The sequence below is a fragment of the Prionailurus viverrinus genome, chromosome B2 (assembly GCF_022837055.1).
Source record: "Prionailurus viverrinus isolate Anna chromosome B2, UM_Priviv_1.0, whole genome shotgun sequence".
NCBI lineage: Eukaryota > Metazoa > Chordata > Mammalia > Carnivora > Felidae > Prionailurus > Prionailurus viverrinus.
Genome location: NC_062565.1, coordinates 44,566,758 through 44,583,745, shown reverse-complemented (window position 1 = coordinate 44,583,745; position 16,988 = coordinate 44,566,758). Strand labels below are relative to the sequence as shown.

The window sequence follows — 16,988 nt, the reverse complement described above, 5'->3', positions numbered from 1 at the left end:
ACACAAACCTGAAGTAGGCTCCAGGCTCCGAGTTGTCAACATGGAGCCCGATGCAGGGCTCGAACCCGTGAACAGTAAGATCATGACCTGAGCCGAAGTCTGACGCTTAGCCGACTGAGCCACTCAGGCACCCCCAGGATAATCTATTTTAAAGTCAACGGATTAGCCACCTTAATTCCATCTGTAATCGTGATTCCCTTTCACCACGTGAAAACATATTTACGTGTTCTGGGGATTAAGATGTGGAATTTGGGGAGTGTCGCTATTCTGTCTGCCTTATACCCCCATTCCAGCAGTTCATCAGAAAGAATCTGAGGAACAGAGTACTGGCACTTGTGAAAGAACCATTTCTTTTCTCTTTACCAAGAACAGTAGAGTTAAGGCCCATGCTCTAATCTCTCACCAGGATTGGGATTTACACAGGTTTACCTATCAGCTCTTGACATAAATCCTGGACTCAAGAGTGGACATCTTGCTTACTATTTTGGTTTGTCTTTTGTTTCAGAAACGGAAATGATGCCTGATAAGAGTTTACTAGTGACCGATAGGGGAACAGAGAGTTAGCAGAGGTCACGGCGTTATATAGAGATCTCAGCTGAGATTAGAAGGGCAAGTAGGGGACTGTGGCTTGAGGGACAGACGGAAGTACAGGAGAAAAGACAGTATCAACTTTTTTTTTTTTTTTAAGTAATCTCTGTATCTACCGTGGGGCTTGGAGTCATGACCCTGAGATCAAGAGGCATGCTCAACCAACTGAGCCAGCCAGGCGCCCCAAGAAGGTATTAACTTTTAGATGGATTTAGAAAGAAGATGTTCTTTGAGCTCTCTTTAAAGGGTCTTCTTGATCTATCAGCATGGCATTTTATGTCATGGTCAGGGCATCAAAATTGAAGAAAATGCTTCTCAGGTTTTATTATTTTAAAAAGTAGTGATTTTTTTTTTTTTTTAAAGTAAATGTTCTCATTGATTTAAGATCTGGGCCAGGGAAAAGTAGAAAGGATAGAAAATTACCTTCAGTTTTTACCTATACAAAACTCTTCCAAGAAGGTAAACGTTGTAAATGTTTGTTATTTCTTTTATTGATTTTGGGTCTTCTTCTTGTCCCGCCGTCCTCCCCCCCCCCCAACTCCCCCACACTCCTTCTTCCTCATTTATGTATCTGAGATTGTGGGTAATCTCAGATCTTTTTATTCTCCACATAACAGTTTACTTAATATTAAAAGTAAACACTTTCCATGGTCATACCAACTCTACTAGATATTCTTTTAAAATTATTTGTTAGGGGGCACCCGGATGGCTCAGTTGGTTAAGCGTCCGACCTTTGAGTTCAGCTCAGGTCATGACCTCACCGTTCGTGAGTTCAAGCCCCCGTTGGGCTCTGGGCTGGCATCTCGGAGCCTGCCTGGGATTCTCTCTCTCTTCCTCTCTCTCTGCCCGTCTCTCACTTGCTCACTCTCTCTCTCTCCAAAATAAACAAATCAACTTTAGAAAAAAATTAAATTGTTAACAATAAAGCATTATGTTTTATTGTAAAAGAAAACATGAAACTTCATGGGAAAATCACATAATTCTCTCACCCTTATTATATCAATAGTCTTTTTAGTGTGAATTTTTACACAGCATCATTTTATTTTTTTTTCAATCAAAATTGCATTGTAAAGAGTTTCCTAAGTCATAATGAATTGTTTTGTAAATATGTTGTTAGTAACTGAATAAAATCCCATTGACGATATTCTCATATTGCTTGAAATCCGTAGGGTTTCCAAGGATTTGTGTGTGTATGTGTGGATTGGCTCTCATAAATGGAACTGGAATGAACACCATAGTGCATTATATTTTTAGGTTTTTCCTTCCCTGTGAATAAGATTTTTTTCGTGTGTGCTGATCTCAGGAATGAAGTGAAAAGGTCCAAGGATATGGGCAACTTAAAGCTTGCCAAATCACCTTCCAAAAGTCAGAGTACCTATTTATACTCCCACTAGAACTGCTGACTTTGCTTTGGTAAATTTCACAGTGTTAAAGAAAAAGGTAAATCCTGTGTTCTCCAGCCTTTGGCTTACCAGTTACTGCTCTGCCTGGCCAGGTACATCTTTCTCAATGAAGATTTTGTATTGGCTGTCGCCGTTAGTAACAAATCCTCAAACATTATGATTAGTAAGGTTGCAGGATCAAACGTTTTAGCACTGTCGCCTTGGATTCTCCAGTTGTAAATGTCCAAAGTCAATATTAGACTGTTCAGGGCCCTCGTTTTCAGATGTAAATACATTTCTAGCTAACTCAAAGCCCGCGGTTGGGAAAAAGGTACTTTTCTGTGGAAGGGGAACCATGACAGCTAACAGACTTATGAATTATCCCTCTGTTTGGATTCAGAGGCCTCCCTAGTCCTCTTCTCAGACATCTCAATGGCCATCAGAAGATAAAAGAAGCCAGTGTTTGAGAAAGCCAGGGACTTGTATCCGGTGATAGTAGCCCTTTGTTCAGAAAAGCAAGAAGCACTTTTCTTTTCTTTCTTTCTTTCTTTCTTTTTTTTTTTTTTTTTGGCGCTTTTCATTTTAATAATATGGGAACTGTTTGGTCATATTGATCTAAAATGGGTAGTACCTCCAGAGAGGATTGGTAGTTGCTTATAATAAAATCACATGAAGCAACAAAACAACTCATGTAAGAAATAAAGTTAGAGAAATGGATTAGAAACCAAAAGAATGTATTGTGAAGGTCCTTAAAACGGCGAAATTTGAAAAGGTGAAGGATACTGGACCTTTTTCAGGAGCAGCTTCAGTCTATTTGGGGTAAGAAAATGGACACGATTTTTATTTATTTATTTATTTTTTTTTTTTTTTTTTTTTAAAATTTTTTTTTTTCAACGTTTATTTATTTTTGGGACAGAGAGAGACAGAGCATGAACGGGGGAGGGGCAGAGAGAGAGGGAGACACAGAATCGGAAACAGGCTCCAGGCTCTGAGCCATCAGCCCAGAGCCCGACGCGGGGCTCGAACTCACGGACCGCGAGATCATGACCTGGCTGAAGTCGGACGCTTAACCGACTGCGCCACCCAGGCGCCCCTGGACACGATTTTTAAATGTGACAAAGTGACACACGAATTAACTGCAACGTAATGGGATAGAGTGAGCATGGTTTTGGGGTGCTGAGGAGGCACTGGGGGAGTGGATGTTACCGTTAAGGAGCTCAGATCCCCTTGATGAGGAGGTGTGGGGCCACAGCCTGGGACTGTGGTGCGGGGGGGGGGGGGGGGGGGGGGTGAGCCGTGGTCTGGAATTGAATTGAAGGCGGAGAGAAAGGCTCCGGAGGGAGTGTCCTCCTGGGGTTTCCGTTTTCCTTGGGGAAGCTTTCACATCTTCAGTTGTAGGGAACAGGAGGGCAGGGAGAAGGAGAGTGCATCATTTAAGGGAGCCATAATTTTCACCTAGCAGGAAGAAATGAGCTAAAGGGTCAAGGGGCTGCCGTGACATCACGGGGACACGAGTCGTAGACTGAACTGTGGCCTGGGGCTGTGCTGAAGCCCCAGCCCTGCACTTTACTCTGCACTGTGCTCGGTGGCTGTGCTGAAGCCCCAGAGCCCTGCACTTTGCATCCCCTGTAAACCCCAAACACACACACGTGCACATGCATACACACATCACTGGGCTAAGGACACCCACAGACAGCACTGTGCACTGCCCAAGTCATTCCTGTGTTAATTCAGCACATCTTCATTGGTCACCTGCTGGTCGAAAGGCCCTCACTGCTGGGCACAGCGGGAAGTATCACTACGGGTAGGACAGAAGTCCCCCCTGAGATGCACTTGTTGTAAGGGTCTCTGTGCTCTGGCCCCTGCCCTTGCCTCCAGTCTCCTACCACCCTCTACGCCTCACCGATTCCCAGGCTGCATCCCCACAGTGCCTTCACTTACAGCCTCCTCTGGGGCATGCCTTCTGTCTCCTCATCAACCCCGGCCAGTCCGCTAAGGCGTCCTCCTCTTGGGAGCCTCAGCTCCAGCGTGACCTCCTCTTCTAGGGCTTTCCACACCTCCCGGCATGCCCACCCCCTGAAATTGACCATCCTCCTTGGTGTCCGCACCGAACCCACTTTTATCAAAACATCTCATACTCCAAATTGCATTTTAATAAATCCTTGGCTCTCTCTGTGCCTCCTCTGCATTTAGCCAAAGGAGGGTTAAGACCTTTAGAAGCTACAAGTGTTGCAAATATACTACAGCGTCCCCGTCCTCTACCTGTAATGCAAGATGAAGACTATCCTAAGCCAAAAATCACACGTAAAACCTGTGCATATATTAATTTAGAATAATTCGTTTATAGACTTTTTGATTGAAATATTGTAAATAAATTTATCAAAACTGAAATTTTCTCCTAGCTTTGGAGCCCTTGCCACATGATTTCCCTTCATAGGGATTGGCGTGCTTATATATATATATATATATATATATATCATATATATGATACATATATATCATATATATGATACATATGTATCATATATATGATATATATGATACATATGTATCATATATATGATATATATGTATCATATATATATATATACATGTATATATGTATACATGATATATATGTATATATATCATAGGGTTTGGCTTATAGGTCCCAGCCATCCATTTAGCTCTCAAGACCGGGCACAGTGATGGTGCTTAGGAAATGCTTGAGTGGAGGGATGGGCCAACGGATGGCCTGGCATAGAGGCTGTTGTGGCACAGTGCATTGTGGAGGAAAGTACACACCATTTGGGAGGAACAAATATGTGGACACTGTGGGGAGGGGCAGGTGCCTCCGCTCGGGGAAACCATCATGGGCATCTCGGCAAAAGATCCCCAACTAGACTACGGGGAGAGTAAGATGAAAGGCAAGTGTGAGGGCGCGTGCATATCACAAGTTGAATACATTACTGAAGAATTCACATCTCTTAGTAAACCTAAACCAACCACCCAACCCTATGTTTACTGTTAGATCAACCTACCTGCTTAGCAAGAGGGCTCCTAATGAAAGTTCTTTCTCTTAAAATCGATGGTTTTCAACTCTGGTCTTTATTGACTGTGTGGTTTTGCCCCATCTCCTCGATAAGGTAGGCCTGTCTTTTCCTTCACCCACTTTTTTTTTTTTTTGAGAGAGAGAAGGCGCAAGTGAGCGAGGGACAGAGAGAGAATCCCAGGAGGGGCAGAGAGAGAGAGAGAGAGAGAGAGAAGTGGGGCTCACCTGAAGCAGGACTCCTGTTTTACCCAGAGTGGGGCTCATGTTCACCTAAGTAGGTAAGATAGTCATTTACACCTCGTATCCTTTTTAAAATTTCTTAACCAGTAATCAGGTTTTAGATTCAGGAGAACTGAGTTGCAGTGAACATACTTCTTTGTTTATCTTTAGAGTTTCTGCGATAAGTCACGTAAACCAAAACCAAAGGCAACAAGTTGAGACACTGGAAAACTAATCTCCAAGTCTTTTCTCAGATGCCTACGGTATGTTAATCAGGAGCATCCCTGGAGACTTCCAGAAGCATGCTTCAGCAAGTCCTTCTCCTGGGCCAGGGAGTGCTCATTCAGGTTTTAAGCAAATGTAAAACTGGGGACCTGGCTGGCTCAGTCTGTAGAGCCTGTGGCTGTTGATCTCAGGGTTGTGAGTTTGAGCCCCACACTGGGTGTAGAGATTACCTAAAAATAAAATCTTAAAAAAAAAAAGAAAAGAAAATGTAAAACTGATTAAAATGCATTTAAAAATGTGTATCAAAATCCTCTTTCTTATTATCTTATTACTTCTTTAGCTTTTTTCATAACATCACGAGTTTGTTTGGTTTGTTCTTTTATTTGAGAGAACGGGAGAGTGTGCTCGCGAGCTGGGGGAGAGGGTCAGAGGAAGACAGAGAATTTTAAGTGGGCTCCATGCTAAGCACAGAGTCCAAGGTGGGGCTCCAGTCCACGCCCCCGGGATCATGACCTGAGCTGAAATCAAGAGTCGGCCACTCAACGGACCGAGCCGCCCAGGCACCCCTCCCTAGTTTAGTTTTAAAAGGACTTATTGCCCAGGATTGCCTGTTTCACTACTAAACCTCCTGAGAGAGTACTGGCTGATACTGTCCCAAATACAGAGAGAAAAGAATGGTTTCAAAAAAACCAATTTTCCCTTTTTTTTTTTTTAAATTATGAGAAGTTGCATCCCAAGAACAGAGCTGTTTGTACCCCTTAAGTACAAACCCCTGTTAAGTACAAACCCCTGTTACCTATCTCCTTCAAACACAAAAGTTACATCACAAACTATACTCGGGACAATTCAGTCCCCTAGTTTATAGAGTGTCTCTTCAGTGCCGTACCGAATGGTAGAGCACAGCTCGCTCACTCTTGCCTGAAGCTTGGAGGCCAGAGGGTGCTGACCACAGGATCTGACTTGCAGGACTTTGAAAAGCCTTTTTTCCCCAAAGCGTTTCTTCCCAATAGCTTATGATTCTTTCCTTGGGAGTAAATCTTCAGGGGCTTTGATAGATTGCCTCCGGGAGAGCTTGGCTAAAGGAAAGGGCTGTTATTTTGGAAGTTGATGAGGAAAGCCCCCATGAACACACCAGTACCTTGTAGCAGCTTGCGAGACTGTGGAGCTGTCACTCTGAGAAGCCACGTGAGGAGCTGAAAGGTGGCACATTTGAGAAGTCTTAAGAGGCAGGTTGTAGATGATAAGAGGTGCGCAGGCATTATGGGGGCACCAGCAGCCTGCAGAGGGGGAGAAGGCCAGTGAATACAAAGTTCCCCCAGAATTATAGGGGAGATGCTAATTACAGTGTTTGGGAGATATCGGAGCCCTTAATGAAACCTAGAAGATCTATTCAGCAGAACCACCTATGGACAAAGGGGATGATGACCAAGCATGACTTCCTGTTTCTATCTCAAGGTCTCGATTGGCACACTAGCTTTTATTTGGATGACACTTATTGAGCAACTCCCTACCTGGGAGTGACCCACGGTGCTAGGAATGCAAAACGAGTATGCTAATGTTTGCATCTAGCTCCATACAAAAACACTGTGTTACGCATGTTAATCACTTAACCCTGGGTAATATTATTATCATCCTCAGCCCCATTTCACGGATGAGGGAATAAGGCAGAGAGGGATTCCACAGTTTGCCGAGGGTCACGCTACCAGCGTCCAGGCTGGGATTCAGACCCAGGCAGTTGGGCTCTAGGCACTAAAGCCCAAGTAATTGACCCCTACCCACTTTGGTGTACTGAGAAGTCACCTCTGGTGTGAAATCATCTGGGAATGTGTTTCTGGGCTGCTTGGTAGCCCGTACCAAAAAGAAAACAGGATTCTTCATCTTCATTAAGGAAGTATTTACTCATACTTGCTATATACTGGCCCCTTTGTAAGTAGTGAAGAGGTAAATGAGACCAATCCCTGCCCTGGAGGAGCTCACAGGCTAAGGGTGAAACAATTCTGTAAACAGAGCATTGTATTGGAGGCTGCAAAGTATCCAAAGGAGGACGTGTATAGAATGCTGCCAGAGGGGCGCCTGGGTGGCTCAGTTGGTTGAGCATCCAACTTCGGCTCAAGTCAGGATCTCGCAGTTTGTGAGTTCGAGCCCCGCGTCGGGCTCTGTGCTGACAGCTCGGAGCCTGGAGCCTGGTGCGGGTTCTGTGCCTCCCCGCAACTCTGCCCCCCACCCCATGCTCATGCTCTGTCTCTCTCTGTCTCTCAATAATAAATAAACGTTAAAAAAAATAAATAAAAAAGTTAAAAAAAAATAACAAGAATGCTACCAGAGGGGGGCAGACTTCTGTGTTGCTAGTGGCTCCAGGACACAGGAGCCCCTATTCTCTGGGGTGGGAAATGCCTTCTTCCCTGGTGGCCTTGAGGAGCCAGGCCCAGAGAAGGCCTCTTTTCCCGACTGCAGGGAAACCTTGGTGACGATTGTCCACTGCTTTGGACCCAGCTGTCTTGCCATCAGCTGGGGACAGTGTTGGCATATCGTTTCATCCCACAAAGCACACCAGCAGGAGGCAGCAGGGGAAGGCAGTTCATTCTGTGGCACGGGGGGTGGGGGTGGGGTGGAAAGCAGGGAGGATCCCATCTGGATCCTTCTGTCACTCGGTACATGGGGGCCAAAGGAAGAAGACCCGCCGTCCATTCCTGGCCGCAAACAGTGACTAGGTGACCTCAGGCCGGAGCCTGAGTTTCTGTGTTTCCTTGACCTTCTTCTCCCAAAAGGAAAAATGCAAGTGCTAAAGTTTGCTTCTCCTTTATTTCCACTAAACCTTTAATCCCCCTACATTTTGTAAATAATCTGTTACGGCATTTACCACAATTGTTTGAAAGTCTCGCTGCCCACCGGAATTTTTAGGATAAAAAAATCACATCTATTTTAAAAAAAAAATTGGATTTAAAAGGCATTTTTATCCCGAACGTGGGCTGACATATTGGCGCTCTTAAAATTGAGTGCATGAGTACATGAACAAATGAACGAATGAACGAGTCAGCCAATCATTAAATTATTTAGAGGCTTACTCTCTTGAGGATGAGATCAGATAGCACATTATAAGAGGGTGGTGAAAACCTCTAAACAGGTAGTACTCTCTGGGCGCCTGGCTGGCTCAGTTTGCAGAGCACGTGTCTCTTGACCTTGGGGTCATGAGTTCGAGCCCCACGGAGGGAGTGGAGATGACTTAAATAAAAAAAAATAGTGAGTTAATTAACAATACTAACTGAATAGTACTCTTTTCGTCCCACTGCAGCAGTTTCCAAATGCTACATTCTGGGAGTGGCTATGTCGGGATCCCTCAAGAGCTAAAGTGCAGATGCCCCAACGTGCCTTCTAAAAATTCTGAGTCAAGGGGCGCCTGGGTGGCGCAGTCGGTTAAGCGTCCGACTTCAGCCAGGTCACGATCTCGCGGTCCGTGAGTTCGAGCCCCGCGTCAGGCTCTGGGCTGATGGCTCAGAGCCTGGAGCCTGTTTCCGATTCTGTGTCTCCCTCTCTCTCTGCCCCTCCCCCATTCATGCTCTGTCCCAAAAATAAATAAAAAACGTTGAAAAAAAATTTAAAAAAAATAAATAAAAATTCTGAGTCAGTAGGTCTGGGTGGGACTCAGGAAGCAGTCTGTTCTGAGGTTCCCCAAGAGCCATTGTAGCTAGCATGAGGTCAGGGTGGGAACTCTAATGTGCCATTTCACCTGGCCTTCAGTCTGTCCTGCTTCACTCTGAGGACCGACGGTGATGGCGTTGGCACAGGTCTGGTAGAAACATGGGCGGGGGGGCAGAGCACCCCAGTCCTGAGTGGAGGACCTGGCGAAGCCCTTCCGGCAACTGGCCGTCTCTAGCTCTTCCTGAGGTTGTTAACAGGGAAGCTGTCATGAGTACCACCGAGCTGTGGGCAAGCTAACTTTCTTTGGGTTAGTGCAGTGTTCCTAAAACTCTCTGTTGATCTCCTTGTGTGTTTCACGTGGCCTTCCTTCTTCCTCATCTTCATCCCCAGTGATTTTCCAGATGGCCAAATGAAGCTCCTCTAACTCAGCCATGGGCTGGAGCACCAGGGGTAGAATTTTCTAAAGCCCTCTGCTCATGGCCCTGTAAATACTTTCTGCGGATGGTGTCATTTGGTGAAAACCCCAGTTGTGACGGTATAACAGGAGAGTGGTTGGTGGAGGCTGGGGAGCGGATCACCTGACTTCTGTTAGACTTCGTCTGCTGCTTATTTGGGAAACTCAGTAGCTGTTTCTCTGGATGCATACACAGCACTCTGCCGTCTCCAAGGGTTCTAGCATGTTGCTCCAAATATGAATTAGGGCAAGAACGATGAGACAGAGTCTCCTCTCTTTAGAGAACAGTTTCTAGCCCTTTATTAAGTCATCTTTTTAGTATATGTGCTGCCGAAGAGAGCACTTAAGTCATCTTTTAAAAAAAAAAATGTTTAGGGGCGCCTGGGTGGCTCAGTCGGTTAACCGGCCGACTTCAGCTCAGGTCATGGTCTCACGGTCCGTGAGTTCGAGCCCCGCGTCGGGCTCTGTGCTGACAGCTCAGAGCCTGGAGCCTGTTTCGGGTTCTGTGTCTCCCTCTCTCTGACCCTCCCCCGTTCATGCTCTGTCTCTCTCTGTCTGAAAAAAAATAAAATAAAAACGTTAAAAAAAAATTAAAAAAAAATGTTTATTCCTGTTTGTGGGGGGGAGGGACGGGGGGGGGGGAAGGATTCGAAGCAAGCGACAACAGAGAGCTTGATGTGGGGCTTGAATCCATGAACCACGAGAACACGACTTGCGCCAGAGTCGGACCCTTAACGGACTGAGTCACCCAGGCTCCCCTATTAAGCCCTCTTTTCAATCCAGGAAGTTCCTAAACACATTAGCGTCATTAAAATAGGCGTTGTGTTCGTTAACTTTAGAAGATTATCATTTTAAGGTGAAGAGAAATTGGTGCCGCCCAAAGTTGTGGTTAAAAGCAGTGCCTCAGATAGTCTGGGTTCAAGCCCCGCCTCCAGCCCTTGCTAGCTGTTTGATTAGGACAAGTCAGTTAAATTATCCTTGCCTCTGAAGAAGAATGAAATCATGCCATTTGCAACAACGTGGATGGGACTAGAGGGTCTTACGCTAAATGAAATAAATGAGTCAGAGAAAGACAGGTATCATATGTTTTCACTCATATGTGGAAATTGAGAAGCTTAACAGAAGACCATGAGGGAAGAGAAAGAAAAAAAATTATAATCAGAGAGGGAGGCAAACCATAAGAGACCCTCTTTAAAAAAAAAAAAATTAATGTTTATTTACTTGTGAGAGAGAGACAGAGCATGAGCAGGGGAGGGGCAGAGAGAGAGGGAGACACAGAATCGGAAGCAGGCTCCAGGCTCCGAGCTGTCAGCACAGAGCCCGATGTAGGGCTCGATCTCACGCACTGTGAGATCATGATCTGAGCTGAAGTCGGACACTTAACCGATTGAGCCACCCAGGCGCCCCCATAAGAGACTCTTAAATCCAGAGAACAAACTGAGGGTGGAAGGGGATGGGGAAAATGGGTGATGGGCATTGAGGAGGGGACTTGTTGGGATGAGCACTGGGTGTTGTATGTAAGTGATGAATCACAAGAATCTACTCCTGAAACCCAAGAGCACACTGGATATGATGTATGTTAGCCAACCTGATAAATTATATAAAAAATGTTTTTTCCTTGCCTCAATTTCCTCATCAATACAATGGGGATACTTAAATCTCCCTCACAGATTGTTTTAGGGCCAACTGAATAAGAAAACACATGCCAGAAACTATGAAAAATGCTGGGCGCATAATAAGCCTTCAAATGTTGGCAATATTATCATTTGTTTAGTGAACAAGCTTTTTTGAGGAACTCCTAAGTGCCATTTTACATAAAAAGACAAACTGTAGTGCCGTATACTCATATGAAAAGACTCTAACCGTATTATCAAATTAAAAGTGTAACTTGAGGGTCACCTGAGTGGCCCAGTCTGTTAAGCGTCTGGCTTCGGTTCAAGTCATAATTTCACAGCTTGTGAGTTCGAGCCCCGCATCGGGCTCTGTGCTGACACCTCAGAGCCTGGAGCCTGCTTTGGATTCTGGGTCTCCCTCTCTCTCTGCCCCTCCCCTGCTCATGCTCTGTCTCTCTCTCTCTCTCTCAAAACTAAATAAACGTTAAAATAAATAAATAAAAGGGTAACTTGAAATGAAGTTCTGCAAATAAATTTTAAGAGTATAGTTTTACATATTGATATTTATATGTATGTGTGTATTTATAGCTATGTATGTATTCTGTGCATGTATTCAAGCATAGAAATATATCTGAAAACAAAAGTCTGTTAGCAAGTTATTACCAGTGAGGAAACAATTCAGTTTTATGAAGGGAGAAGTTCTAGAAGGTAAAGATGATGCACAAATACAAGATAGGCTTTTGCTAATAAGATGTTAGCATAGCGCCCAATTGTAATATCATTTGTTATTATCATGAGTCTAATATACCACGTGTTGGACTACAATCATTCCTTCACAAATTCTGTAAACATTTATGCAACACCCACGGCATGCCAGGCCCCTGGTAGGCAGTGGGAAGAATACATAAGGCCTGACCTCGCTGCCTCCGGGAAGGTTTCAGTGTAGAAGAGGCATAGAGATCACCAAAAATGAAACATCATTTCTGCAGCAATATGATCATTTTATAATTGTGACGGAAACATTAGCCAGAACTCCCGGAGTGTTTACGAATGTGCTAGGACATTATTGACTGCCATCTGTGATTGCTACAATTATTCTATTTTGATGCTATTCTTTATAACCAAACTAGACTGCTACAGAGTTAGAGAATTAGTGACCAGAAACCTAATATGACTGCCTCAATGTGTTATTTCTACGCGCTATGATATGATCCGGCATTCCCAAGGATTTGGCCACCTTGATGCCTTTCAAAAACCCGGCCCAGAAAATGCATATTCTGTTTTTTTCCAGGTGGTTTCTTCCCATAATTGTATGTAAAATCATGTTGCTAGTGCCTTAATCTCCCTGATTTGTCAGCCTATTAAAGTCCTCTTGATTGCATGTGTTTTTTTTTTTTCTTTTAATAACCTGCCTTGAAGAAGGTTAAGCTGAAACCACTCCTCAGCTTCCAAGATGTTGCCATCCAAATTGCATGCGCTTTTCTGCCTCTGGAGCAGCCTCGCACTGGTTCATCCTTTTGACTGGCAAGACCTAAATCCTGTTGCCCATATTAGATCATCAGGTAAGAGGCATCTTTGTTCCAGGGCTTGAGCAACTGATCTGTGGCCAGATTCCACGTGGCCACATGTGGATTCCACGTGGTCCACATGTGTGGACTTCTAACCAAGTTCTATTACAAAAAGGCTCATGGAGACCTGTTCTCCTGGGGTCGGGGAGAGAGCCTCGCTTTCTCCTCATTGCAACTGAAACTGAAGAAGCACCTGTCTTCTTCAATATCATGACTCAGGACAGAACCAAGATGAGGCATTTTCAGACAGACTGGAAGCTCAGCTGGCAACCACTGTGGAGAACTTCCTCAACGTGGCCCCTTCTGTCCCTCACTGCCCTAGCCCGCTCTCACTCAGGCGCAGTGACACAAAGCCCCTGGAGTTCTCTCAGAGGCAACCTCAAAACCTGCTCCCATGAAGGTGAAGGAGAGGCAGGTGTCTTGATCAACAGGTGTAGTCTTGGTTAGTACTGGGAGGGGGGGGTGATGTGAGAAGACGACCATTTAGGCTCTTGGGGTCCAGAGGGAAACCATGTTTTCTATGTTATCACGAGGGGAAGCAGGGACCAGCTGAAGAGCTCCAGGGGAGAATGGATGCACATCTCTTGCTCTCTCTTACCTTGTGGTGGGAGGGAAGGGGAGGAGGAGCAGGTTTAGTCAGGCCCAGAAGAGGTGGCCAGAGTGGGACAGCCACCTCTAGAAAGGTACATCTGTCATCACCAAGAAGGACCTGTATTGCAAAGAGATTGCTTCCAGAGTTTTGTGGGTTCCTGCAAATCCCAGAGCATGGTGATGCACAGTCTTCTCTGTCCAGCTTCTCCTCAGGTGAGCAGTGTAGGTGGCTTCTGAAGCCACAGACCTGGTGACTCTGGATCTAGCTGTTCAGGTTTGATGGGTGACTCCTTACTGTAACATTTACAAAAGGGCTTTCATAACCCTGCACCTGATAAATACTGCCTTGCTTTGTAGTTGGCAAAGCAAATGCATCGGTCGGACAGACTATATGTTGTATCTGTATTTACACAGGAAATGGCATAATATCTCACAGGTGCATTCATTCAACAACACTTATCAGGAAGTTGAGTCATCGCTGATACACCGGTGACTAAGACAGTGAGCTTGTGGTCAAGCTCAAGGACCTTCCAGCCTAGTGAAGTTCATTTTCCCATTACGTTTTCCAAGGATTGGGAACGAGTAACATCTTACCCGACGGACAGATTATCAGCTAGGAGACATTTACATCATGCACTTTTTATTGGCTCAGGGTGGGAATTTCAAAACATGTTTTATATCCCATGTTTGAAAGTCACGGGAAGGCTGTCATTGGACTGGCAGAAACTTAAGAACAGGGACACTACATTATTCATCTTTTGTAGTCCCACAGTCAAGGCCAGTGTCCCATTCGGTCTTGAGCAACCGAACGCATACATGTTTTGTAAATTGTTAGAAATCCTTGGTTAAATAAAGGATTAGGATAATAGATGGTTGTTCATATCCTAACTAAGTGAGCATGTAGAAAACATGGTTATGCAGGTAAAGTATGGGCTAGAAATATCCTTTTTGTTAATGGAGGACATAAAGCTGTATAAGAAAATGTTATGTTCCTAGCGTGTATACAATCCATCTTGAAACCCAGGAGTGAGTATCAGGAATATTTGACAAATGAACACCCCAAAAAATGTATCGTAAGATTAATAGCCTATAAATAGTCCAGAGGTTCCAACGCTCCTATTAAAATAAAGTTGAGGAAAAACAAGGAGTGACATCTATGAGTTCTGAACCACAAACTGTATCATCTAGAGGATGGACGCTCAACCTGATAAGACTCCTCATTTCTCCCTTCATGATGAGTCCTGATAGATGATTGGAGAACAGGAAACCGGGGACAGTGACTGGATTACCTGCAGGCTGATGAAACTTTTCTGTACCCCCCTGGCACTGAACAGCCACAGGGCTCTGTAGACCTACACCCACACCTGGGTTAGCTCCAAGATTCCTGAGGGGCCGTCTTCAAATGGGCAGAACTGTAGACTCACCTTGACCTGCGGCTCCTGAATGCTGAGCGAGGGGGCTTTTTGGTAGAGCAGGATTTAGAGAACGAGGGCACTCCTAGGTAATTGGAGAAGGTTCCCAGAGCCGAGGTGGAATTGAGATCTCACAAGAGAAACCTTGTGGGCCTTGGAACCCTCCCATTACTCTAGAACTGAACTCCTAATTTCCAGAGGTGGAGTACCTCCAAGGCGGCTGTGCGTTCTCTGGGCTCCTCACCAAACTCCATGAGCCGTAGCCCTCCCCTTCGATGCCCGTACCATCACATCATGGCTGATGTGGGTGGGGGCACAGCCGGACACAGCCTGCCCCTCACAGAGGGAAAGGCAGGGCTTAACATCTCCCTGTTGCACCACGAAGCCTGACTTGGTAGACACTCTTAAATGGGAAAGAAAGAGCCTTTTGTGATTCTAAATACCACTGAAACCGTTAGCCTTTACAGGTAAAGTTGGTTGTTGTTGTTGTTGTTTAAATGTCTGAGGAAATACTTTGGATTTTGAATCTGCCCAAAGGGAAAATAGTATGGTCTGGTTTCCATCTGCTCAAACTCTTCTGAGGGCTTGAATTTGGGTAGCCAGAGTTAACTCTAGGTAGTCCCTCTAGGTAAGGGACACACAGTGTCAGTTGTCTGCTGCTGATGTGTTCTGTGCTAGGCCCTTGACTTCTACCATCACTCCATTCTCACAGCTGTCCTGCAGGTTGTCAAGTGCTTTTTTCCGCCATTTTAGAAATGAGAATAAGAGAGGGGAGCAACTTGCCTAGGCCAGAGCGCCATAGCTTCTCAGGGGTACAGCTGGAATCCAAAATAGAATTACCTGGCTCTAATACCCCAGGCCATTCATCTCACTCCCACCTTCCTTGGAACTAGCTCCTACTATTGGAGTATGAATGGCAGATCAGGTGGTCTGGTACCTTCGCCTAGTCGTTTTGTAAACTTGAATAGGCACAGCCTTTCTGATTTAGTAGAATTGGGGTACGGCTGAAGATCCTGATTTCCAAGCTCCCAGTGATGCTGATTCAGGGACCAACTTTGACTAGCAAGCCTCATGTATTGAAGGGCTCATCGCTGGCAAGTGTTTCACACATTAGTCACCGACATGAAAGACAGGCTTCTTCTCAGACCTCAGAACATTTCTGGGTGATGCCCCATGATATCGACATAAGTTCCATACCTAAAACGGCTCCCTGTGTCTTAGTGGTAGAGGCAGAATGCGATGGAAAGCTTGAAGGAGTCTGTCGAGCAGTGAAATCGACTCTCACAGTATCAAGTAGGCAAGCTCGGAAAGACAAATAGAAAAGTGAAAGTCTGGCTATAATGATAGTTGGACTCACCATCTTACCAAGTAAATACGGGTTCAACTGGGATTCAGAAAGGAGGGTAACAGGCAAAACTGCAGGTGTGTTGAAGAGTTTAGGCACCAAAGAAGGTTTCAAGAGTGGGTGGGTAAAAGAATATATACCATAAAGGGGTTGATGCAGATGAGAGCCTGGTGAGCCGTGGAAAAGCTCAGCTCAGCTTACTTTCACAAAGATTTATGGAGCACCAGCTGTGTGCCGACATTAAGATCTGAAGATACAAAAGTACACAGCTCTTAGGAAATAGCCTAGTGTGGGAAGCAGAGCATACAAACACATAATTTTAATGTGATAGGAAAAAAAGAATGATAGAAACACATAGAGGGAACTGATTTAATAATGAGAATGAAACAAGTCTGGGGAATGAGGGAAGGCTTCGGAGAAGACCTGACATCTGATCAAGATGTTAAAGGGTGAACAGGAGTCTGCCCCTGGGATTTCAAACACAAGGAATAGAATTTATAAAGGTGCCGAGGCGTCGAACAGCTCCGTGTATCGCTCAGGAGTGTTGGAGCAGAAGAGTACAAGGCAGTAGACCTTCAGATCACTGAGGGTCTTTCTTACAGTGCCCAAGAACTTGGGATGTAACTTATGCCCCTATGAAATCTACACATTTCAACTCCAGAACATTGGAAGGAGAGGCCACATTCGTGCCTCAAGTAGCAACGGAAGTAGCTTAGGAAGACGTGTAGATTTAAATACCGTCTACAGACTGCCTTCCAAAAAGATTCCAATATATTCCTCATTCAGAAATAGCCACTTAGTGATCGGAAGCCATTGACAAATTCTAAGAAGAGTAGCCTGGTAAAATGTGAAGGATGCATTTGAAGGTTAAGATCCAAGATGAATAGGACAGTTAGGAGAGATGACCACTGTCTGAGACCT

At 45.0% G+C, this 16,988-nt stretch overlaps 1 protein-coding gene across 5 annotated transcripts in view; it reads left to right on the top strand.

Moving 5' to 3' along the window:
• Positions 1-16,988, top strand: part of PLA2G7 (phospholipase A2 group VII) — a 40,798-nt gene that overhangs the window by 9,761 nt on the left and 14,049 nt on the right. For 3 of the 5 annotated variants that reach the window (XM_047859411.1, XM_047859408.1, XM_047859410.1), the window contains exon 2: positions 12,571-12,713. In XM_047859411.1, coding sequence (XP_047715367.1) covers positions 12,605-12,713 — 109 coding nt within the window. In that variant the 5' untranslated portion in view covers positions 12,571-12,604. The remainder of the gene's footprint in view (positions 1-12,570; positions 12,714-16,988) is intronic. The other 2 variants (XM_047859409.1, XM_047859412.1) reach the window with 1 other exon arrangement.